This window comes from Lampetra fluviatilis, chromosome 23 (assembly GCF_964198595.1).
Source record: "Lampetra fluviatilis chromosome 23, kcLamFluv1.1, whole genome shotgun sequence".
Taxonomy (NCBI): Eukaryota; Metazoa; Chordata; class Hyperoartia; order Petromyzontiformes; family Petromyzontidae; genus Lampetra; species Lampetra fluviatilis.
The window spans coordinates 1,732,355-1,758,109 of record NC_136297.1 but is presented as its reverse complement, the minus strand read 5'-3'; the positions used below and the strand labels follow the sequence as shown (position 1 = coordinate 1,758,109).

General features: G+C 50.5%; 1 protein-coding gene across 6 annotated transcripts in view; it reads right to left on the bottom strand.

The window, feature by feature from the left end:
- Positions 1–25,462, bottom strand: part of LOC144940607 (serine/threonine-protein kinase Sgk1-like) — a 42,566-nt gene extending 17,104 nt beyond the window's left edge. Inside the window, exons 1-7 of one of the 6 annotated variants that reach the window (XM_078866853.1) lie at positions 25,429–25,462; positions 17,146–17,221; positions 12,233–12,320; positions 9,594–9,640; positions 6,306–6,363; positions 5,284–5,367; positions 614–745 (exon numbers count right to left, since the gene is read on the bottom strand). In XM_078866853.1, coding sequence (XP_078722979.1) covers positions 614–745; positions 5,284–5,367; positions 6,306–6,363; positions 9,594–9,640; positions 12,233–12,295 — 384 coding nt within the window. In that variant the 5' untranslated portion in view covers positions 12,296–12,320; positions 17,146–17,221; positions 25,429–25,462. The other 5 variants (XM_078866851.1, XM_078866850.1, XM_078866856.1 and 2 more) reach the window with 5 other exon arrangements.
- Positions 25,463–25,755: the final 293 nt, after the last annotated feature.

Genomic DNA, 25,755 nt, shown 5'->3' with positions numbered 1-25,755 from the left:
TGAGCAGCGTGCGGTGGGCAGCCGTCACGTCACAGCACGGGCGCACGCTCCGTTCGGTCACCAATTACCCGGCTCTCAGGGTTATTACGTTATCATTTGTGCATGAGAACCTCGCTCTCATACACAATGCGAGTGAGCAGCGCCACCCCATCTACTCGGCGTTTGGACCAGAAGTCACTTGAAGAAGGGATGCCAAGGGTGGCTCTGTGAAATCCACTTCAGTGGGCCGCTCTCTCGCACGGAGGGCCGCACTGCTGTGCGTGACGCAACACCGATTGCACTTACCGGAACACAACTGGGGATAGAGACAACAACGATTGCTTGTATACAAAGGGCACGAACGCGAGGGCGAGCGTGTGTCTTGCAGCTGTGCGAGTGAGTGAGGGCTCCAGGTGGGCACACGTGTGGGAGCGAGCTTGTGCTTCGTGTGCGCAATTGACGGCACTCAAATGCGCGCGCGCGTGCGTGTAATGCGACACTGCACACAAGTGGTTCATTCCCGCAGGTAGGCGGCGGCGTTGTGCGCTAACGTGAGTGTGTGAGCGTCAGCATCTGTGCGCGTGACGCGTGAGCGAGCCAGCGGGTGGGTGGACGCGCGAGCGCACACACATACCTCTCCACCGTTGACGTAGTCGAGGATGAAGTAGAGCTTGTCGGCCGTCTGAAAGGAGAAATGTAGCCCCACCAGGAAGGGATGCTTCACGTTCTTCAGCAGCACGTTGCGCTCCGCCATGATGTGCTTTTGCTGCGAAGGCACGAGGCGTCGAGGAGACCGTCAGCGGCGACCTCGCGGTGGTTGGGCACGGGGTCGTGGGTTGTGAACGACACCGACTGTGCGTGTGTGTGTGCGAGTGTGTGTGTGTGCGAGTGTGTGTGTGTGTGCGAGTGTGTGTGTGTGCGAGTGTGTGTGTGCGTGCGAGTGTGTGTGTGTGCGAGTGTGTGTGTGTGTGCGAGTGTGTGTGTGTGTGTGTGGTCCGGCAAAACAACCTCCTACCTCCTCGCGGTGCCGGACGGGCAACACTGTCGTGGGCAGTGCTGTGGGGGGAGGTCCAATGCCCATTGGCCTCTCCCCTCATGGCGTCTGTGACCACCACAGTGGCTAAACGGGGGCTCTGGACGGGTGCGAGGGGCTGGTAACCCCTCCACCTTCAATTAACCACCACTAAACTACGAATTAAACATAAACCTGTAACTAATAAGCTTGTGCCGGAGGCCCCGGGGGGTCAGGCTTTTATGACGTCTCCTGGTCAAACCCCATTTGGCGGAGCCAGGAGATTGAATTTTCACCCTCGGGGCTCCTCCAGAAACAACGAAAAACCATTGCGGATGGCCACGTGGAATGTTCGAACGCTCACTGCGGAGGAGAGGCTGCCACTCCTCTGTCGGGAGCTGGACCGGTACCGCCTGGATCTCTGTGGCATTCAGGAGGTCCGGTGGACCGGTTCTGGATCCTGCCACCATGAGGGGTGGACAGTCCTCTACTCGGGGCAGGAGACTGCCAAACAACAGGGTGTGGCTCTTCTTCTGAACAAAAGAATGAAGGGGGCGTGGGAGCGTGGCGGTGAGGTGTGGGAAGCTGTAAGCCCCAGGATACTTTGGGCTCGCCTTCCCATCAATCAGAGGCGAGGAGTGGTGGTCGTGGTTACTTATGCCCCCACCGAAGACGAACATTCGTGGAGGGATGCAGGCAAAGCCGATGAGTCAGACGCTTTCTATGACCTCCTGTCACAGGTGCTGGCTAAAGTGGCCACTCGGGACAGAGTCATCTTGTTGGGTGACTTCAATGCCCGAGTTGGTCATGATGCTGGCACCTGGTCTGGAGTGATTGGAAGGCATGGGCCAGATCAGCTCAATAATAACGGTAGGAGGCTGCTAGATTTTTGTGCAGCCCATGGGCTTGTAATTACCAACACGCTCTTCCGGCATCGGCGCATCCACACAACATCATGGATACATGCCGGGTCCAAGCAAGAACATCTGCTGGACTACATAGTGACGGACCAGCGGATGCGAGCCCATGTCCTTGACACCAGGACCTACCGTGGAGCTGATCTGCCCTCTGACCATCGACTAGTCATCTGTAAGATGCGCCTGCCATTCTTCCACTCCGGTGGTGGGTGTACACCCAGGATCCCATTCCAACCAAAAGTGGCCTGGTCTCAGTTAGCTGATGAAAGTTGCAAGCGAGAATTTCATCATCGCTTGCAGCTGGGGTTGGCATCGTCCCCCACTCCACCTGATGTCGAGGGTAAATGGGCGAGGTTTAAGACTGTGACTCATGCAGCTGCAATGGCTGCTTTGGGTACGCGGTCCAGACCTCCCCAGAAACCCTGGCTGACAGAGGAGGTGTTCAGGTTAATTGAGAAAAAGCGACAGGCCCACTCTCATCGCCTACAGCATCCCACGTCAGAGAATGAGGAGGTTTACCGCAGCCTTCGCTCGGAGGTTCGGAGAGCCGTAAGGCACTGTAAGGATGGGTGGTGGTCGCGGGTTGCTGAGGAGATGGAGTCTGCCTCAGTGGCCCGCGATCACAAATCACTATTTAACTCCATCAAAAAAGTAACCTGCAGCGCCACACCTATTACCATCATTAGAGGAAAAAACGGTGATCCAATCTCCGACCCCCAGGAACAGGTTTGCAGATTTGCTGAGCATTTCTGTGAGGTCCTGGGGGAGGGAAAATCTCTCAGCCAGGAAAACATCATGGCACAAAGTGGGGATAACCCTGCTGAGGCTGCGGTGCCTCAAATATTGGAGGAGGTCACCCCCTGTGAATGGCTGGCTGAGGTACCAGCTGTTGAGGAAGTACTGAGGGCGATCCGGAGTCTGAGACCAGGGAAGGCACCGGGCAGAGATGATCTCCCAAGCGAAATGCTGAGGGAGGGTGGCGTTTGTGCACAGACTGCCCTATATGACATCATAACAACAGTCTGGACCACTGGACGGGTTCCGCAGGACTGGAAGGATGCCCTGGTGGTCCCCCTCTTTAAGAAGGGGGACCGTACCGACTGTAACAACTACAGGGGCATCTCACTCCTCAGTGTGCCGGGTAAGGTCCTGGCAAGGATTATTCAACATCGCCTTGCTAGGCACGCTGAGGAGAGGCTTGCGGAGCCCCAATGCGGTTTCAGGAAAGGGCGGTCCTGCACAGATGCCATATTTTCTGTCCGTCTGCTACAGCAGAGGTGTAGGGAATTCCAAAAAGACCTACATCTCTGCTTTATTGACCTGGTCAAGGCCTATGATACCATCAGTAGGACTGGGCTCTGGGTTGTTCTTCGTGCTTTCGGAGTCCCTGACCCTCTGCTCACGATCATTAAGGACCTTCATGATGGTGAGCGGGCCCGGGTAAAACTACGTGGCCGGGAGTCGGAGCCTTTCCCTGTACACCTTGGGGTGCGACAGGGATGTCCTCTGGCTCCCACATTATTTAACATCTATTTCGACTGCGTAGTTCGTGAAGCCTTCAATAGCTGTACCGGGGGAATTTCCATTTGGTACAGATATAATGGGAGGCTGATCGACGCCCGGGTGCGATCAAGGGACGGCTCCCTATTGGTCAACCACGTTATGTATGCCGATGATTTGGTAATAGCTGCTCATTCAGAATAGGAGTTGGAGACGCTGCTGCTGAGACTGGAGCGTGCCACTAAGAGGTGGGGCCTTACCATCAGCCCCACCAAAACTAAGCACCTGCCTGGGTATTTTGTACCATCGGACACTCCACCCCCACAACTCCCAATTGGTGATGGGGCAGTTGTGGAGAGAGTGGAGAGTTTCCCATACCTGGGCAGTGTGCTTATGACCGGCTCCAGTTTATCAGCAGAGGTCTCACTCCGAATCAGTCGAGCGGCAATATCTTTTCATCAGTTGCGTAACGCTGTGTGGAAGCTACCTGGTCTGTCGCTCCGCACGAAGCTTCAGGTCTTCTCGGCCACGGTCATTCCCTCCCTTCTCTACGCTTGCGAAACGTGGACCCCCCTAGTGGAGCATCTTCGCCGGTTGGAAACATTTAGGCTGGCCTGCCTACGATCCATCCTGGGTTTAACCAGGCTGGATTGTGTGAGGAGCTCACAAGTCCTTGAAAGATCTGGGCAAAGTCCCATCAGTGAGCTCCTCCGGCAGGCAAGGCTGCATTGGCTGGGTCATGTAGCCCGCATGCCCAGCCACCGCATGCCTAAACAGCTTTTGTTCGGCCGGATCGAGGGGGCTAAACGGGCGCGGCACGGGCTAGAGAAGAGATGGAGTGATGTGGTACAGGAGGACGTGGAGCTGAGTGGACTTGCCGATAACTGGTACCAGCGGTGTCAAGATCGGCCTCTGTGGAGGAGGCTCGTGAAGGACGCTACTGGGCAGTTGGAGGCAGTCGCCCTCCAACAACAACGGAGGGCGGAGGAGCGACGCTCACAACAACGAGCGGAGCGCCGGGTGGCTAAAGCACAGCAAGTTGGTACAGTAGGGGGCACAGGTGGTGCATCAGCCAGTCATCTCGGTCATCTCGGTCAGTCGACCCGTGGCACCTGGGTCTGCCCCGTGACCTCCTGCCAGCGGGCGTTCGACACGTCACGTGGCCTCAAGGTGCACATGGCCTGGCACAAGCGTCGTGGTGACGTCACCGCCACTTAGTGGCGAATGGCGGTTGTTGTTGTTGTTGTTGTTGGGTGTGTGTGTGTGCGTGTGTGCGTGTGTGTGCGTGTGCGCGTGTGTGTGTGCGTGTGCGCGTGTGTGCGTGTGCGTGTGTGTGAGTGCGTGTGTGTGTGTGTGCGCGTGTGTGTGTGCGTGTGGGCGTGTGCGTGTGTGCGTGCGCGTGTGTGTGTGTGGGTGCGTGCGTGTGTGTGGGTGTGTGTGTGCGTGTGTGTGAGTGCGTGTGTGCGTGTGTGTGTGTGTGCGTGTGCGCGTGTGTGTGTGTGTGCGCGTGTGTGTGTGTGCGTGTGTGTATGTGTGGGTGTGTGTTTGTGCGTGTGTGTGAGTGCGTGTGTGCGTGTGTGTGCGTGTGCGCGTGTGTGTGTGTGCGTGTGTGTATGTGCGCTCACGGCCAACACCAGTGACGATTATCTGAACCGGTCCCGGGCCTCCCGTAGGTCTACTCAGCCTCCAATGAGTACCTGGTGCGGTGTGTAAACATTGCCACTGGGGAGACAAAGGCGGCCGGGCGTGGTGCTGGCCACCCACCCCGTCGTGTACCGTTGCGGCCTTCACAGGTGCTCACTAACAGCACTTGCCCCTACAGTCTGTTAAGGCTATATGGGGTATCTTTGTATGTGCGCGTGCGCGTGCTCTCACCTCTCTGCGCTTGAGGATGGCCGACTTCTGCAGGACTTTAACCGCGTAAAATTTCCCATCGGTTTTGTGTTTTGCGAGCAGCACCTGAATGACAACGCAACCGCGTGAGGCAAAAGTGAAACCATCTTGATTTGAAGCTTTCGTGACTGCACGAATCCGTACTCTTTGCTTCTTTCGGTAAAGTCACGTGGGTAAGAAAATTAACAGTCACGACGTTTCGATCGCAACACAAGCAACCGTCATCAGGTGAGACGAACGCAGCAGTTCCTCATTCTGTCCTCGTGCTGTGTTCGTCTCAGCTGATGAGGGTTGCTTGAGAAAGAAGTGACATACACGGCGCACGACGTGGCAACACGACAACTCAACGAGAGAGAAACGACGGCCGGACACGGCGCAAGACTGACGTGAATACGGCGGCGAATTGCCCCGAGTCAAAGAAGCCTTTTTCCTAGGTGAGGCGATAATTCTCTATTGGATGGACACTGATTAGCAGCTCGTTTAACTTCACTCCTGACTCCATGAGTCTGAGACGGCTCGCGTGGGAGTTGAATGCATCCCCACATATCTGGCAACAAAATTGACACCTTTTTTACGAGGAGTCATGTTTGCATAGACCACAATACCTGCAGTCATAATACAAACAAAAGACATAACTCTGATAATGTGCACTGTCCTTGAAGTTGATTGGTCCACACCCGAGACAGCTTTCCTTAGAGCCTAGTCTCACATGGGTTGGACCAGATGACGCCAAAAGGCGCACAACTCAAAGACAATGCACCATCAGAGTATGAGAGCTCGGGGTAAGCATTTACACCATTGGAACCTCATTTGCCAGTCAAAAATATGATAATTGTTTTTTTACCCTTTTATCTGGTGTCAATTTTGTTGCCAGATGAAAGGGTAAAAAAAACAATGATCATATTTTTTCTTCTGGCAAATGAGGTTCCAATGGTGCATCCCCACACTTTTCGAGTCCCTGTTGCGATGCTTGACAGCGGCGACGCGCAAAACGTGGCACTCACCTTGCCAAAGCTGCCTTTCCCAATCACTTTCAAGAAATCAAAGTCCGTGGTTTTGGCTCTGCAAGGTGAACAAATCAAGGGGCATCAGCATCTTTGTCAGAAGGCACGCCAATAAAACTGGCCGCTGTGTTCAACAAGGCTGTTGCCTCCGTGTTTTCTCGTCGTATGTAAGTGTGTGGAACGTATTTCGCACCATACAAAGCCAAGCGTGCTAATCGCAGGTGCGGGGGAAGGATAACTGAACACAAAAATAAGTTAAGAAGAAATGGGTCTCTGTGTGAATCTGTGGGTCTCTATGTGAGTCTACGAATCTCTGTGTGAGTCTATGTATGTTGAACTTCGTTTGCACCGTACGTAGCCAAACGTGCTAATCGGAGGTGTCGGGGAAAGACCACAAATTAAATACAAAATCAGTTTAACAATAAACGAGTTTTCAATCTAAATGTCAACGTGCATAGCTCTAGAAGCCTTTAGTGTTCAGCGTGGTGAGTGTTTGTGTGAGTGTGGTGAGTGTTTGTGTGAGTGTGGCGAGTGTTTGTGTGAGTATGGTGAGTGTTTGTGTGAGTGTGGCGAGTGTTTGTGTGAGTGTCGTGAGTGTTTGTGTGAGAGTGGTGAGTGTTTGTGTGAGTGTGGTGAGTGTTTGTGTGAGTGTGGTGAGTGTTTGTGTGTGTGTGGTGAGTGTTTGTGTGATTGTGGTGAGTCTTTGTGTGAGTGTGGTGAGTGTTTATGTGAGTGTGGTGAGTGTTTGTGTGAGTGTGGTGAGTGTTTGTGTGAGTGTGGCGAGTGTTTGTGTGAGTGTGGCGAGTGTTTGTGTGAGTGTGGTGAGTGTTTGTGTGAGTGTGGCGAGTGTTTGTGTGAGTGTGGCGAGTGTTTGTGTGAGTGTGGCGAGTGTTTGTGTGAGTGTGGCGAGTGTTTGTGTGAGTGTGGCGAGTGTTTGTGTGAGTGTGGCGAGTGTTTGTGTGAGTGTGGCGAGTGTTTGTGTGAGTGTGGCGAGTGTTTGTGTGAGTGTGGTGAGTGTTTGTGTGAGTGTGGTGAGTGTTTATGTGAGAGTGGTGAGTGTTTGTGTGAGTGTGGTCAGTGTTTGTGTGAGTGTGGTCAGTGTTTGTGTGAGTGTGGTGAGTGTTTGTGTGGCGAGTGTTTGTGTGAGTGTGGTGAGTGTTTGTGTGAGTGTGGTCAGTGTTTGTGTGAGTGTGGTGAGTGTTTGTGTGAGTGTGGCGAGTGTTTGTGTGAGTGTGGCGAGTGTTTGTGTGAGTGTGGTCAGTGTTTGTGTGAGTGTTGTGAGTGTATGTGTGAGTGTGGCGAGTGTTTGTGCGAGTGTGGGGAGTGTTTGTGCGAGTGTGGTGAGTGTTTGTGTCAGTGTGGTGAGTGTTTGTGTGAGTGTGGTGAGTGTTTGTGTGAGTGTGGTGAGTGTTTGTGTCAGTGTGGCGAGTGTTTGTGTGAGTGTGGCGAGTGTTTGTGTGAGTGTGGCGAGTGTTTGTGTGAGTGTGGTGAGTGTTTGTGTGAGAGTGGTGAGTGTTTGTGTGAGTGTCGTGAGTGTTTGTGTGAGTGTGGCGAGTGTTTGTGTGAGTGTGGTGAGTGTTTGTGTGAGTGTGGTGAGTGTTTGTGTGAGTGTGGTGAGTGTCTGTGTGAGTGTGGTGAGTGTTTGTGTGAGTGTGGTGAGTGTTTGTGTGAGTGTGGTGAGTGTTTGTGTGAGTGTGGTGAGTGTTTGTGTGAGTGTGGTTAGTGTTTGTGTGAGTGTGGTGAGTGTTTGTGTGAGTGTGGTGAGTGTTAGTGTGAGTGTGGTGAGTGTTTGTGTGGTGAGTGTTTGTGTGAGTGTGGTGAGTGTTTGTGTGAGTGTGGTGAGTGTTTGTGTGAGTGTGGTGAGTGTTTGTGTGAGTGTGGTGAGTGTTTGTGTGAGTGTGGTGAGTGTTTGTGTGGTGAGTGTTTGTGTGAGTGTGGTGAGTGTTTGTGCGAGTGTGGTGAGTGTTTGTGTGAGTGTGGTGAGTGTTTGTGTGAGTGTGGTGAGTGTTTGTGTGAGTGTGGTGAGTGTTTGTGTGAGTGTGGTGAGTGTTTGTGTGAGTGTGGTGAGTGTTTGTGTGAGTGTGGTGAGTGTTTGTGTGAGTGTGGTGAGTGTTTGTGTCAGTATGGTGAGTGCTTGTGTGAGTGTGGTGAGTGTTTGTGTGAGTGTGGTGAGTGTTTGTGTGAGTGTGGTGAGTGTTTGTGTGAGTGTGGTGAGTGTTTGTGTGAGTGTGGTGAGTGTTTGTGTGAGTGTGGTGAGTGTTTGTGTGAGTGTGGTGAGTGTTTGTGTGGTGAGTGTTTGTGTGAGTGTGGTGAGTGTTTGTGCGAGTGTGGTGAGTGTTTGTGTGATTGTGGTGAGTGTTTGTGTGAGTGTGGTGAGTGTTTGTGTGAGTGTGGTGAGTGTTTGTGTGAGTGTGGCGAGTGTTTGTGTGAGTGTGGCGAGTGTTTGTGTGAGTGTGGCGAGTGTTTGTGTGAGTGTGGTGAGTGTTTGTGTGAGTGTCGTGAGTGTTTGTGTGAGTGTGGCGAGTGTTTGTGTGAGTGTGGTGAGTGTTTGTGTGAGTGTGGTGAGTGTTTGTGTGAGTGTGGTGAGTGTTTGTGTGAGTGTGGTGAGTGTTTGTGTGAGTGTGGTGAGTGTTTGTGTGAGTGTGGTGAGTGTTTGTGTGGTGAGTGTTTGTGTCAGTGTGGTGAGTGTCTGTGTGAGTGTGGTGAGTGTTTGTGTGAGTGTGGTGAGTGTTTGTGTGAGTGTGGTGAGTGTTTGTGTGAGTGTGGTGAGTGTTTGTGTGAGTGTGTTTAGTGTTTGTGTGAGTGTGGTGAATGTTTGTGTGAGTGTGGTGAGTGTTTGTGTGAGTGTGGTGAGTGTTTGTGTGAGTGTGGTGAGTGTTTGTATGAGTGTGGTGAGTGTTTGTGTGAGTGTGGTGAGTGTTTGTGTGAGTGTGGTGAGTGTTTGTGTGAGTGTGGTGAGTGTTTGTGTGAGTGTGGTGAGTGTTTGTGTGAGTGTGGTGAGTGTTTGTGTGAGTGTGGTGAGTGTTTGTGTGGTGAGTGTTTGTGTGAGTGTGGTGAATGTTTGTGTGAGCGTGGTGAGTGTTTGTGTGAGCGTGTTGAGTGTTTGTGTGAGTGTGGTGAGTGTTTGTGTGAGTGTGGTCAGTGTTTGTGTGAGTGTGGTGAGTGTTTGTGTCAGCGGGGTGAATGTTCCACTGGATTGAGTGTTTTCATGCTGGCCAGTTGGTGTCCACGTTTATTGGGTTCGTGTTGAGTTCACATTATATTTTTGTCCAACTGGTAAACACTCACTGTGGGTTTGCAGACGGACCGAGGTTGATCGTGTCAGAGTCATTATTCTGCAAAAAAAAGAAAAAAAGTCATTCAGGTTTTTTTCCCCCCACGCACACCTGGCACACTTTGTGGGAGGGAAATATCCAGACACGTACGGGCAGTGCTGAGCAGTGCATGTTTACAAGTTTAGAGGTCATCTAAATGGGCTGTCACCGAAACCTGTTCACTGTGACCCTGGCTCCTAACACTCTGTAGAGACAAAGTTCGTTTTCCTGAATTTAGATTTCAGTTCTTGAGTGAGAGCGTACCGTTATCCCATCGGTTGTGTTTAAATGCCGCGTATGAACACCTCTATCTCCACAGGCTACTTGACAATAAACGATAGCGATGGATGTAAAACCTCCGATTTAAAATGCTCCGTATGAAACTCTTCTCACACAGAGGGGGATGGCCCGATTCGCGTACGCTTCTTGTTCTGACTCCCAGAAATATTGTTCAATTTCTACAGCAGCCGTTCCTACAAATTCTTATGCAACATGTTGGTGCCATACCTCTGTGTGCACTCTAATGTCACCGTGAACTACCAAAGGTTCACTTGAAAGGGCGATAAGGAGGACAGGTGTTGTGGGTTCCCTAACTGCGATGACTGGCGGACGCACCCCACTTGTGTGAACCTTCTGCGTTTTAGCCGCCTGGCGCGCCTTTCATTGTGAGCGTCGCTCCTCCACCTCCCGTTGTTGCTGGAGGGCGACTGCCTCCAACTGCCCAGTAGCATCTTTCACGAGCCTCCTCCACAGAGGCCGATCCTGACACCGCTGGTACCGGTTATCGGCATGTCCACTAAGCTCCACGTCCTCCTGCACTACACCAGCCCACCTCTTCCCTAGCCCGTGTTTAACCGCCTCTTGTCCAGAAAAACAGAAACTGTTCGGGCATCCGATGGCTGGGCATGTGGGCTACGCGACCCAGCCAATGCAGACAATGCAGCCAATGCAGCCAATGCAGCCAATGCAGCCTAATGCCAGAATTCCACAAAAGTGTGATCTACGTAGGGCACCACGTCTCAGAAGGATGGGACTTAAAACAAAAACATTCGGTCGACCACCTCTTTCAAATCATCCCATTGGCCCAACCGTCCAGCCTCGCCTGCAGTGACAAGTGTAGTGAAGTGTCATCCAGCAGGGTTCACGCAGAGGGTGGAAAATCGACGAGGAATTAATTTAACTTCATCAGCATCACGAGAGTACAGTGCACATGCTGGGTGGAGGCGTTAGGGTTAGTTAAGCACGTGCTTTAAAGGCACTAAAATGTTGATAAAAGCTTTCTCCGAGAATCAACAATTTAATGTCCTTGAGTGGGTGGGAGGGAGGACGGAAACGAGCTGAAGCCGTACGCTCGTGCTGCGACTCTTAAAATATCGAACGTGCCCTTGGCCAAACTAGACAAAGAAAACAACGCAGGACACTGCCCCGCATGAGGCCTGTTCGATTGTCTATTATGCTCCAGTCGCCGTGAATGAGAATGAAAACGTGCATGACTTACAGACACCACTAATCACCGTATGTGTGTGGAGGAAACTCACGTGCCCACAGAAAATCAACGCCAACAGGAATAAAGCACCAAACTCCAGGGGTAGCTTATTAAATAAAAAAGTAAATCTTACTTTGTACTATCTCCTAAAGACGTCCGGTATGGGTCTCTAAACTACACTATTTTTTTTATTTTAAACAAAAACTAAACTCTTTTTTATTTTACAAGGTAAGGCCCACTGAGCTTTTTTTAGAAGTGATCCGGCCACAAATGACAGTTCAACGAAGTGGCATTTGATGTGGAAATAGCAGCCACATACTCTAAACGCATGTTTCTAAATGTAGAGGGAAAAACCAGAGGACCTGAAGAAATATCCACGTGACCATGGGGAGAGACACATGCAAACTCCAAATATAAAGGCATCATCAGGATCAAGATCGAACCGACAACCTTCTGCATACCAGGAGAGAGAGTTAACATCTCACCACCGCGGCGCATACATCATAACACTGGTCAACAAAAAAAACATTTTTTTCTGGCCTGGCCTTTTGCAGCTGTTTTAGACTAATTTCAGGGTGCTGGTTCCAAATCTGATCTCAGATTTGCTCTATCACATCTCATTTTTATGCTATCGGCATTCCCCATTTTCATTGATTTTACCCGAAATTAACTCTGTCACTTATGATTACAAGTTGTTGCGAGTCAGTGACTGCTTTAGTGTTAAAATATGGTGCTGTATTTTTTGGATAGTGTGTTTATAATATCAGCTTATGTAGATATCCACATTTATTTAATATTTTTCTTCTGCAGTTTTTATTGAAAATGCAATATTTTACATCTCAAAAACCTGATGTGATAGACAAAAACTGATGCCAGATTTGGAATCAGCACCCCAAAATTACCGTAAAACCGTTGGAATACCTTATGCCAGAAAAAGTGTGTTGACCAGTGTTATCATCGCCCTCGCCCCTGCGTCATCCACGAATATCCATCTTTCGCACCTGACGTCGCCTAGTAACCAACCACACGCGAAGCAGCCAGCGCCGTCCCCCCTTCCCAGGTGGGACGGCAGCGTGCAGTGGCTTGCAGCCTGCACGCAAGCGCACGTGAGCACGATGGACACTCACCAGATTGTGGTTTGAGTTGGTCTGCGCAGCCGGCTGGGAGCGCTTCTTGCCGCGGTGGTCCATTTGTAAGAAGGCTTGCACGTCGGGGCTGTGCACAAAGGAAAAGATCCCCCCCCCGTGTAGCCTTAACAGACTGTTGGGGCAAGTGCTGTTAGCAAGTAGTAGCACCTATGAAGGCCGGCATGGCACACGAGGGGGTGGGTGGCCAGCACCACGCCCGGCCGCCTTTGTCTCCCAAGCGGTGTTGTTTATACACTGCCACCAGCACCGGTTCAAATAATCGTCACTGGTGTTGGCCGTGAGCGGGAATGGAACTCGGGTCGCCAGGTTCGTACCGCACACACGCTCACTTGCACACAGGCAAAGACAAAGACATTCCGCACAGCCAGATAGACTGATGGAGCAAATGCTGTTAGTGAGCACCATTGATGTTAGCCGTGACCAGGAATCAAACTCAGGTAGCTGGGTTTGTCGCACAATACACTAACCACCACCACTACCACCACCACTACGTGCTCAGCAACAACAACCGCCATTTGCCACCATTATGTGGTGGCGACGTCACAACGGCTCTTGTGCCAGGCTATGTGCACTTTAAAGGTCACGTGAAGTGTTGGAACACCCGCTGGCACATACACACATGGGTACACATGGGTACACACGGACACACGTGCACACAAAGTATCGGTTAAAATGTAGAAGAAAGCATTATCAGCCATTGCTTATATACTTTTTTAAAATCACATGTTTTGATCTCTAACAAAAGTTTCTCTGTGTTTAAATGAACATAACTGGGAGACAAGCTAAGGGACGGCGAGTGTGAGAATCACCAACGGGTTCAAAGATACGCAACAAACGAAAATACATCGCGAATATTCACCAGCGTCGCTGCGGAGAACACGAATTAACAAAATAACGAGGCAGGCAACGTCCTTCCCTCCTCCGCAATGAAGTTGAGCAAACTCAACGCGAACCAGCCGCAGACATTCGGCGCGAGGCTGGCCACGGATCTCGCCCTGGCTGCTGCTGGGCCCTCTCCGCGTGGAGTAGTGAGGGCACGGCGCGGAGTTGTGACCGGCGTGGGCCACCCACGGGTGGTGGGAGGGCAGCCGCCACCAACACCGGGGTGGGTGGGTGGGCAGGCACGGGAGGTGCATGTGGGGGGGGGGTTAAGAGCGTGGGCTGACTCAGCGAGGGCAGAGGGCCATGCCGGGCAGGGTCGGCGGGTTCATGGCGGTTCCCGTGAACTGCGCAGGCAATATGGCGAAGCAAGTCCTGATCGTTTACACGCTCGTCGGCCCGTGTTTGTGTGTTGCTGTTGTGTGGGGAGTGGTGGCTTAGCGGTTAGCGCACTGCGCTATCAACCCGGCAGCCTGAGTTCCATTACCGCTCATAACCAACATCAGTGACGATTATCTGAACCGGTCCTGGGCCTCCCCGAGGTCGACAAAGTCTCAAATGAGTACCTGGTGCGTTGTGTCAACATCGCCACTTGGGAGACAAAGGCGGCCGGGAGTGGTGCTGGCCACCCACCCCCCTTGTGAGCCGTGCCGGGCTTCAGAGGTGATCGCTAACAGCACTTGCCCCAACAGTCTGTTTAGGCTATAGAGGGGATCTTTATCTTTGTGTGGGCATTTCCTCGCTTGTGTTGTGTGGGAAGAGTTTGCACATTGTGCTTCGAACCCGGCCTACTCGATTCAAATCCCAACCAGGACAAATATTGTGACGAGTCCTATATGAACTGGTTTGTCTCTACACAAAACCAGTTGTGTCTGAAATTCTCAAACTAGTTTAGGCCTATCTAAGTCAACTGGGACCATAATGGGCAACACGTGGGGCATTGATTGTCATGCTCATCATAATCATTAGTCGGTTTGAAACAAACGCCCCAGTACCAATATTTTAACCACGCAGGTCTCAGCAGAATCTTTCTAGCTCGATTGTCCCCCCAGCATTGAACCATGGGACGGTGGCTGGGGAATTTGATAGCTCAGTAACACCCCCGGCTTACGTCGGGGATGCGTTTCTGAAAGTTGCGACGACAGATATTGAAACAACGTCAATCAAAGCGATTGCCAGGGTAGTAGTCGTGGTTGGTGGTGGAGGCGAAGGATTATGAGAGAGGACCGCTGATGCTGTCCTGTGAGTGACGTGAGCGTGGGGTTGAGGCGACGCAAACCGGCTAGCGGTGTTCACAACAAAGCGACGACGTATCTGCGAAACAGTGTAAAAGGGGGAGGCGTAAGCCGCGATGTTACTGCTTTGTATGAGTCAGTGAGTGAGTGAGCCAAGGAGCTCTGTTTCAATGGCGGCTGAGCCAAAGCAGACGATACGGCAGCCAGTTAAATGGGAAGGGATGGTTTACAGGAGCCGTGTAGAACGCAGTCATGGACACTTTATAAACATGATCATTATTAAATAACAAAATAATAAACAACAAGAACTATGTACAATGTGAAATCTAGGAAGCCAATCCGCAACAACCACATGACGTATGGCAGCAGTGAGAGGAACTCCCACAAGGTGTCTTAAAATGGCATACCGGCGAGGTTTTACAAATTGGCGCTTTACTCTATGAAACATCTCCTTTACCAGTGGCAAAATATAGTAATAGGTTTTTACCCTTTCAGCTGGTACAAAACTGACACCTTTATACAAGGCATCATGTTTGCAATAACCACAACACAAGCAGTCAAAATGCAAACAAAAAGAAACAACTCTGATAATGATATGCTCTGTCCTTTATCAGAGTTGTTTCTTTTTGTTTGCATTTTGACTGCTTGTGTTGTGGTTATTGCAAACATGATGCCTTGTATAAAGGTGTCAGTTTTTGTACCAGTTGAAAGGGTAAAAACCTATTACTATAAATTGGCGCTTCTTAACTTGAATTTAGAGTCATTCCAAAAATGACATTTTCAAGTTCCGGCCGCAATCACATTGCCTGGCGGCATTCACGAGTGCGCCTCCAGTAGAAGTCGTGGAGCAATGGCCACAATACAGGTAAAGACGGTCGGGTTTGGAGATGAGTGACGAAATTAAATCCGTGCCAGGGCCCATGGCTAATTTGTAGCTCTATAAATTGCGGGAACGGGTGACAAAACGATCAGAGACCCAGTCTTGAACTTCTGGAGATTGCTAGAGGAGCCACCCAGTTCGAGATGCGTATGCCTGTGTGTGCATGTGCGCGCGCGCGTGTGTGCGTGCATGTGTGCACGCGCGTGTGTGTATACGTACATGTGTGTATAATTACATACGCACACATGAAAACAGGAGCAGAGCAAACCTCTGCCCCCCTCGGCCGTGTCTGGGGTGAGCGTGGAATGTTATTACAAACCGACGCTAATTAACGCCATAACCACGGCCAGTCCGAGCCCGAGCCGGTCTAGACCCATCTCGCGGGACAATGGGGCCCCATTGTGAGGAGCGCCCCGTGTTTGTGGCGCTCTCGGTGGGTGTCGGGTGGCCCGAGCCTGGGTGCTTCCATGCCTGAGATCGCCACCACTGCCGGCAACGGCCCAACTGGGCGGCACACAAGGGGCGCACAAAGACAAAGATCCCCCCTCTCCCGTATAGCCTTAACAGACTGTTGGGGCAAGTGCTGTTAGCGAGCACCTATGAAGGCCGGCACGGCACACGAGAGGGGGGTGGGCGGCCAACACCACGCCCGGCCATCTTTGTCTCCCCAGTGACGATGTTTTACACACCACGCCGGATACCCATTTGAGGCTGAGTCGACCTAGAAGAGGCCCAGGACCGGTTCAGATAATCGTCACTTGTACCGGCGGTGAGCGGGAATCGAACTCGGGCTGCCGGGTTCATAGCGCAGCGTGCTAAACGCTACACTACTGGCTTGGACACATGCTCACACGCTTTCCGGTCCAAAAACAAGGGAGATTGACAATTTTTTTTTGCGTTTTGGATCTTTTGTTCACCGATTCTATCCGAATTCTGCAATTGTTCGTCATGACGTTGGGGTATAACTCAATGGGTTCCGGATCTCACTTCATTTTGGCCTCTTTTACCCATCACCAAGTCGGGGCTTTGCTACGGTCGCATCCATATCTCCTGAAACATATAAAGCAACTACATTTCCTCTCGTGCGTGTTTATTTAGGTAGGGCATCATCAGCCTCGTGTGGAACGTACCGATTGGAGGCGTTCGCCTCAATTAGTAGTTGTGGCCAATAATGGGAAAGCGTTAGACGAGCGAATCGACGTGGTGCTTAATAAATGACGGGGTTATTACCGGAGGATTACTCACCAAGTTCAAGACTTGCCCAGGCCACCGTTTACATGAAGCCTGGCCGTGCCCATGCCTCCAGGTGCAAGAAAAGGCCCTCGTGTTTTGGGGCCGCTGTATCTATCTGAGGTCCAGCCTTGCCTACTTGGGCGTATTCCACGGTGCCTGCTGAGGCACGGAGGAATCCGGTCCCCAACAAAGAGGCCGAACCGCAACCTCAGCGTTGGAATCATAATCTTGATTTATCCTGGATAAATCTGAAGAGCTGTGAAGCTCTTTATTCCACAGATGTCCAGTAGGAGTTGGGTCAGAAAGTTACAACAACAACAACAACAAACAATACAAAGACACGATAGGAGTGTAAAGTATAGGAAAGGAAAGAAAATCACTCAAAATAAATACGTAAAATAGATCAAGTATGTAAGTAAACCTTTCATAAGTTCACCCAAGCTTGGGCAAGACAACACACAGTCAGTCCCCCAATACAATTGCATGTTAACACTGAACTATCGTTGCAAGGCTGTATGTAACCTGCCGGATACGCCACCAGACTTTCCACAAAAGCGGCAATTATTTTGCCAAAACGGGGTGGTTCGTCGGCTTAAACGCGCCGCACAAACGGGTCCCGAGGGGGTGTCGGTGTGATGGGAGCAGGTGGGGTGCCGCGTACTCACTGTTGACAGACGTGCGGGTCCGACACTACCCTCTGGATGAAGCTGTTGAGTCCGTTCCTCCTCTGCTTAATGAAAACTGGAACGAGACAAATACGCGCCCAGCGTCACACGGCACCACCGTCGCCGCCTTCAACGGCGGTCATAAACTCGTATCACAACTGCTGCGTGCGAGTGAGCCTGTGATTTTACAGGTAAAGTTACTGCTGCGTCGGGGGTAGAGCCTTAACTAACCGAAGAGAGCCCCCAAAACACCCGGCGATTCAGAGCGAGCTTCATCACAATCCGCGTCCCCTCCCACTGTCACCATGACCAGCCCCCCCCCCGCCCGCCCGCCCCCCACCCCGCTCTCCAGACCAGCTCCCCTCCCTCGAACTTATCGGGAGTCCACCGAACAATGTTTCGCAAAGTCAAGTTCAGCAAAAAAACTTGTTGACAGTAACACACAGATGAACCTCAATATTTGCTGCTGCTGCTGTCTGTGGAGCGCGACACTCGCTACACCTGTTACCCATCCCCTGCCCCCCCCACCCCCCACGTGTCGCCCAGGTGTGTGTGCGTGACAGGAGCGCGGGACGTTACCAGGACCCAGCTGAAACCGGCCGCACACACGAGGGGGGGGAGGTGGGGGGGAACGCGTGGCAGGGAGTTCCCGTGACCCGCGAGAGACGAGGCCTGAACTGCGGTCGGAACCGGAAAACCAGCTGAGCTCTGCCATCGCCAGTCACGGTGGAAACTGGGAGCTGGGGACCTCAGCACAGGCGAGGAATTTACGCAGCCCAGGATCGTTCAACCGAAGACGATGCTGGGGGCGGTTGGGGGGCGAAGCCTTCTTGAGAGCAGCCCCCAAACCATCTGGCACGCCGTCACCGGACGTCCGAAACGTGCCGAGCGTCCCGTGATTACGCGATCCGCGCAAGACGCGTCGACTGAACCTCGCCTTCCCATACAATCTAAGCATTGAAGTGGGCCCCTGTTTCTGTACTGAAAATGTATTTAATTTGACGACTTGTTTTTCTTATGCTACTCGTTGTGCACGGTTGTGATTTTACTCCGCTCGGTCGGTGCTGGCCGCTGAGGTCGTGACGCGTTTCTTTTCTCGTTCCTGTTGCTCCGTGTGCCCCCCCTCCCCGCGCACCGATGTGCTACTTTATTGAGGGGCGATATTGGTACGTAAAATGAAGGTTCATTTGATTGAACCCTGCCTCAAGCTCAACACTCCGCAAGAGCAGCACGCTACATCGCAAAGGCCTCAAGGGCAAATTGTGATCTTTGTTGAAACGTCTAGAATGAAACAACACACGATGCAATGCTTTTCGAGCAGGGCTACGAGGGGGCCTCCATTCAGCAGTAGATAATGGCTACTGCTGACCATGATGACGATATACTCAAGATGCTGTGCAACAAAATGATTATAGCATACGTTGACTGGGGCTCTGTATTATAAACAGAATACTATTGCCAACATCTGGCTAACGAGCAGCATTTGATTAACGAGTCTGACTTTGCTGATGACACCCAGAAGGTCAAAACCGGGCCAGAGTTTGTTTGTTTAAACAAATGCTGCCGGATAATAACGTTGGCCTGAGAAGCCCAGAGGCTGATGGGCAAAAACATTTGGCGTTTTTCCCCGCACCGCCGATTAGCGCAGTTGGCTACGTACGACACGAACGGAGTTCAACGTTCTTCGTGGAGCGATAAACAAAGGGCTTGCAGTGGTCACACTCACGCACTCACAGCAAGGAGGGCCCACGTTCGATTCCTGACTCGGGCGATTTCTGCGTGGAGTTTGTTCTCCCCCTGTTCTGCGTCGGCTCCCTCCGGGTTCTCTGGCTTGTCCTCCCACAACTCAGACTACGCAATGTTATTGGTGTTGACCAAACACCCCAACGCAGGACCCTCCTGAAAACAATCATCTTTGTGCTTATTGCAGCTATCCTCAGTATGCATTATGTTGAACTCCTTTCACACCCGACGCAGCCAGCTGATCGGAGGTGTGGGTAAATAAGTAGTTCGTTATTATATTTATGAGAGAGAAGAGTGAAATGAGGATCAAGTTCATTGGACCAGGGGCAGAGAGCCACCGGCAGAGAAGGGAGCGTCCGTGGCTTGTCTAAGCGGTGGGTGCACCCCCGAGAGCACAAGTCGGTCGAAGGTATCAGAGGCCCTGAAGTGAGCGGAGCACAAGATGTGGGCGAGGAGAGCAGAGCAAGACGAGATGGCAGAGGCAGGAAGGGGAAACCCTTTACAAGATCTTGGGGTTGTTGTTTTTGTTGTTGTATCCATTAACACGGAAGCAGTAGGCAGCATTAATCTATCTGAGTAACGTGTGTTTAGAAAAATACAATCATGGACAAGTTATGAATAGTTTTTTTAGTTTTTGTTTGTTGCGGTTGCACCCGATTCAAGAGCCTAATGACTCACAGGGCTATACCAAATAGATGAAACTGAAATGAATGAACGGTGTGGCTCGCCCACAGTTGCTTGACTGTTTTAAGAAGAAAAGAACAACCCACAGGAAGCTTCTGGTATCTGCCAATGCAACGGAAGATTGTGGGTGACGCTTGTAGTGGGGGGGGGAAGCAAATGCGATTATCCGTTCAAAAGAGACGACGAGAGTGATTTGCTTCAATGAAATGGGAGTGATGTCAACATGGTTCATTTAAATATTTTATTTATTGCAAGTTTCCCACAACTGTATGATGTCCACCATCCACTGAAGGTAATCCTGGCAGCAACACGGGGCCTTTCGTCACGCCTCCCTGCTATTGGGTTAGAAATGATCAAATTGATGGGTAAATCGTCGTGGAAACTAGGTAATGGGAAAGATAATGGGTAGCCTTGCCTTACATATAATAGAGAATGAACACGAGAGAATGATCGCAGGAGATGCACGTTAGTGACACATTTATATACCATCTAACCCAACAAAAACCTTTGCTATGAAATGCTATCCAGCAGGAGAAGAAGCCTGACCCAGTGTTCAAAGCCAATGGGTCACGACGAATAGCAATGCACGTACACCTCTTGAACCTATACATTGCGTTACATATTTTACTCAACTAAGGTATTTTTGCAACGTAACAAATTCCGTCATGCAATTATTTACCTTCACGTCACTGCTGAGCAAATTGCGATGACCCGGGCGATAATGATTAAGGTTCTATCGCTTATTATAGATTCTTAAGCACGGCCAATCGTTCATCTCAGGAAGGGGTCAAAAGAAAAAAAGCTAATTAATTGAACATCCTGCTGTCTTACCGCGCAGTCTGTGCTTTTGTTTTGCACGATACGTCCTGATTCATCCCGTCAATCATCGGGGGAAGAAACATCGAAAACTCCTTCAGTCAGCAGAAACGGAGAACAAACGTGGAAAAGAATACAGATCGAATTCTGCAGCCACTTCCACATGCCGTGGAAGCCATTCCTTATTGCTGTGCAAATGCAAAAAATACATCTTACTTCTTCTTGTTTCTTTCGGTAAAGTCACATAGAAGGGAAATAATAAAATAATAAAATAATAATAAAAAAAAATTTCTTGTGAGAAATAATAATATTAATAAAATAAAATTATTGCGAGAATTACATTTTATGATGTTTTATTTTTATTATTTTATTATTTCCCTTCTACGTGACTTTACCGAAAGAACCAAGAAGATGAATCCCTGCAGTCACGAAAGCTTTAAATCGAAACATCTTACTTGTCATCCATACGCCAATTGACAAAAATCACTCCCCCCCCCCCCCCCCCGAGCTAATACAGAGCCTGAATTAAGCAAAACATCGTAATTGCCGTGGCACACGTGTTGCGAAGCCCTAGACAAACGAACGAGAATTTATTTTTTATTTTGAACTCCTGCTGAACCGAATGTGTGGAACTTCGATTCGAATGTCGGATTGGCGGCGCTCGTTCGGCACCTCTCCTGGTGACACCATCAGCCTTCTGAGCCACCAATCCAATCGGTTCCTCATTACCTTTTTCGTCAACGTACGCCAAAAGAAAATAAAAAAAATACTTAAATGTAAATAGGTTTGTTGAACTCGGGCTACAAACAAATTGTCCGCCAACTGAGTAAATAGGTCCAACAGCAAGTCACGAGCACGGTGAGATATTTGCCTTACGTAACTGCGCCGGTCGCCCTTGCTCAGCTGCACTGACTGAAAGTACAAAACACTCAGTAGCAAACGTGAACCCCGGTCACCCTCCTCCCCCCACCCGCCCCGGAGACTTACCGAGAGCAGTGGCCGTGCACGAGATCGACTCGCTGTGCCCAAGGAGCACGAGACGTTCTCAGCGAGCTGTCCGGTGGAACAGAGACGCGGCGAAGTTTTGTCGACACCCGTGGAGATTAAAACAGAAGAAGAAGCTGCGAACTGCTCCGCTCCGAGCGGCAAAGTAGAGCAGAGTGGAATGTGCAGATTTCTAAGAGCTCTGTTATCAGGATCATGCAATAATGGCATGGCGCAATGCGATTAAAAACAGCACCCTCCCCTCCCCTCCCCAGCCACCCGACACAGCACAACACCACGGCCAACGCCAACCCCCCCGGCTCAATCCGCCAATGGCCCTGGCGCTCCCCAAACAGGCCAACGCACGGTGCGTTAATCATTAGCTGTTCCCAAACGAGGCTCGCATTAAATAGTGCCGCCCCCCCCCCATGGGTCACCACGCGTAGCGGGCTGCGTGCGACGTGCCCTGCAGCGGGGGGCCCTCACGGGGAGCAGCTGACCCCGAGCATTTCCTACAAACACTGCTGGAGGGTTTCCAGCCCAATAATGTTGACTCCTCTGCCTATCTGCATACAATGCCAGGTTACCTGTGCTCCTGTGTCTGTCCGTAGACAGCCCCCCCCCCCCCTGAGTGGCACTGTGAACAAATACATTTGCTGCACGCGAATTGGCGTTGGAGCTTCTCCGGGGAGCATTGTGCGATACGTACCGTGCGCTATTTAGGTACTGGAGAAAAATAAGTTATATTTAAAAATGCTTTTTTTAAAACACGCTTTAATAAAATGTACCGTACGAGTAATGGCAGAACTCCACGACTCCAGGAAGTGGCCACAAAGCTTGCCGTAACATAAGGGGTCGTGGTGATTTACAGCCAACGTCAGTTGAGCGTGGACAATTAGACCCAAGACGAAACATAACATATAAAAAAGAATGTTTAAAATATATATTTTTGATAGAATATAGTATTGTCATCAGTATGACATAAGTATACAGTACCAAGTTTGCAGTCGATACCACATTGGGAAGTGGGTTAAAATTGAGTTACAAGATTTTAGGATATGACAACAACAACAACAGAGTGAGTTAATAGAAAAGCGTGTAAAAAAGCATTTTTATTTATTTTATTATGATAGAATATAGTCTTGTCATCAGTATGACATAAGTATACCAAGTTTGCAGTCAATACCACATTGGGAAGTGGGTTAAATTTTAGTTACAAGATTTGAGGATACGACAACAACAACAACAGAGTTAAATAAAAGCGTGTAAAAACACTTGTCGCCCTGTGATGCGGCGGGTCTCTTGTGTGGGTGGCTGCATGTTGTGATAACAGCCAGGCCCAGGACCGCGAGAAAGTCGCTCACGAAAATCGTTCGGCCTAATCGCCCTCAACTGCTTTGTCCCACACCTGAGCGAGCAGTTGAGGAGGTGTCTAAGCCAATCTCCACCCCCCCGCCCCCAACATCAGGATCATCATGGCCAGTCGCTATTTAAAAATGAGAGCGATGGTGAAATACCTCACGACAAAATCGCTGCTTGAAGGTTGGAGCCTGTCTCCGATGTGAGCAACTGGTTGTGCAACTGATCACTCATCAGGTGCGGACCTACCTTGAGGAAAAAATCTAAGTCTTGGTTTTAATCTATGAAGCATGAGGTCTTCTGTATCGACTAGTGGGCTTCCAATGGGCTCATGAAAAGCAGCGTTTTGACTCCGTTAACACTTTGAAAGCCTCACCACCACCACCATCATCACCATCAATTGGGATTGCACACAGCAATTCGCTTATCGTGGTGTCACGTGCTCCAAGACGTCAAGGTGCTCTATCAAAAACAAATCGTTGTCATTGCAACCATCGGTTGTTGGTAGAACTTCCAATGTAGGGCTCTCATCCCCGCGTGAAACAGCATCTTGGCCTCTCAGTCACTGCACTAATGACGAACATCGCCACGACCACACTCACTCCAGCACACCTCACGAGTGCCACCGCAGGTACCAAACGTGACCCTGATAAATCGATGAAAGATGAACGCGATGATAAAAAAATATCTCTGCTCCCCCTCTCGTCAATAACTAACAACTCTCTGTCCCTCTCTCTCTAACAACTCCCCTCATCGTTTTTACAGTTGTCCACTGTGAGATGTGGGCACAATTTCAGTCTCCGCAGGCTCAAATTACACATCCGACGATGCTCTGTCTCTTATCAGCAGAATTCTCATCCCACTGCACTCATTGCGCCGAGGCTCCAGAAATGGCAGAAGCAACGCTACTCTGGTGGAGGCTGATGCTGATCATGGGCCGTGATCGAACAATGTAAATAACGACTCCTTCCCACGTTTGTCTCTCTACAAGAAAACAAACTATCTTTTGACACAAGCCATTAGCTGCAAGGCCTTCTGGGAGTCCATGTTTGCAGCAGCATTAGTTCAACACAAACACATTCTGGACCAGTATCGACATTCAGTATCTCATTATGGTCTTCAGAGGAGGACCCTAGTACCCTCCCAGCCTCGGCTCTTGCGCTGGACGCTGGGGAGGTTGGGTCTTCTCAAGCGCTGCCCCCCAAGGATCTGGAATGCCTTGCCGGCGGTGATCCGGCATGCTACAGGGCCTCGGTGTGTTGAGGAGGGAGTGCAAGACTCACGATTTTCTTGTGGCTCTTACTTAAAACATTATACTGGTAGGAACACCAGCCCACAGGGGATTATTGTGTCTGTCGTGCATGGAAGGGCTGGGTGGGGAGGGAGGGGCTGGGTGGGGAGAGGAGGGTGGGGAGGGGCTGGGTGGGGAGGGTGGGGAGGGGCTGGGTGGGAGGGGTGGGGCTGGGTGGGGAGGGGCTGGGTGGGGAGGGGCTGGGTGGGGAGGGGCTGGGTGGGGAGGGGCTGGGTGGGGAGGGGCTGGGTGGGGAGGGGCTGGTCACCGCGTGGTGCCCTTATAAAACTCAATGTTTAAACTACTCACGCCGGCTTGTGCCCGCCCTCACAGTCGGGCATATTTGCGGAATACACCACGCCGCCATTGACCCTGGCCATTGACCGAGCAACCCAACGTTCCTACCAGCTTCCTCCGCAGGAATGTGTTTTTATTGTAGTTGCATTTTATTTTAGTGTACAAATATTTTCAAATACTCCCTTCAGTGGAGGTGATATTACATTTAAAATAAATATGGTTTACGGAGGATAACAACAAGAAAATCAATCACAGTTCTTTCCCATATTTATCTCCCCACATAAAAAAAAGTTAATTTTATACAAGCCATCAGCCACAATAAAACTACCGCTCCGTCGTTTAGATGCGACAATCGTCATATTGCGTGTGTTTACGTGTGTCCTTCGGACTAATGAGGAATGCGATCCTACGACGGTCGAATTCGGTGAGTTCAGTGTTGGCACGACTCAGCCCTCGTTGTCATCTGGATGCCTTAATTAGCAAAGCTGCGCTGGCAACGATAATTCTTGCTCAAACAATGAAATCGATGGAGTCTCAAGACTTGTTCTTGAGAGTTCTGCTTTGGCGAAGGCTGGATGACTCCTTTCTTAACGATTTTTTGCCGTACGTGGGAAGAAACACAAGGGGAGAACACTCAACTTATACAGTTTGGAACCTATTTGCTGTACTGCACTGTCTTCTACACACACCTTGCTGCCTCTGCAGGTTTGGTGTCTCGTGCATGATTAGAAAGATCTTGGTGGAAAATCCCTCCACCAATCCATCCTCAGAGTTGTTGAATAACAGGTGGCGAGATGTTGACCACCTCGCCTGGTATACAGGAGATCGTGGGTTCGATCCGACTCTGACGCCTGTATATTTAAAGTTTGCCCCCCTCCACATTTAGAAACATGCGTTTAGAGTATTTGGCTGCTTACATTTTACACGTGATGATAAGCTACTTCGTTGAGTTATCATTTGTGGCGCTTTTGTAAAAGAGCTAAATAGCTCAGTGGGCCTTACCTGGAAAAATCTAAAGTTTAGTGTAGTTAGTATATCGCCACAGCAGACAGTCGAACAAATATCCTAACCACACACACGCACGCGTAAGACAGATGAGGTCTCCTCACCTCCGTCCAGAGTGTTCCCAAAGATGCTTTTCGATGGAAGTTTCACATTCAGCTCTGGAAACTGCTTCTTCAGCTGTGTCGGGAAGAGAGGGAGAAGACAATCAATACTGAAACAAGGCAATGGACAAAGACGAAGCCGTACAGTGCCTGAGTAAACACGTGGCATATTGAACAGCGCCAAAGACTGAAGTTCACCGTTATCCACATTGGCACGATTATACCGGTCTGCAGGTAGCAATAATATAAACATCGGGCATCTTGGCGGGCTTCTTTGAGATGTCAGCATCGAAACGAAGTGCTGACACTGGTACTGACAACACCGTGTAG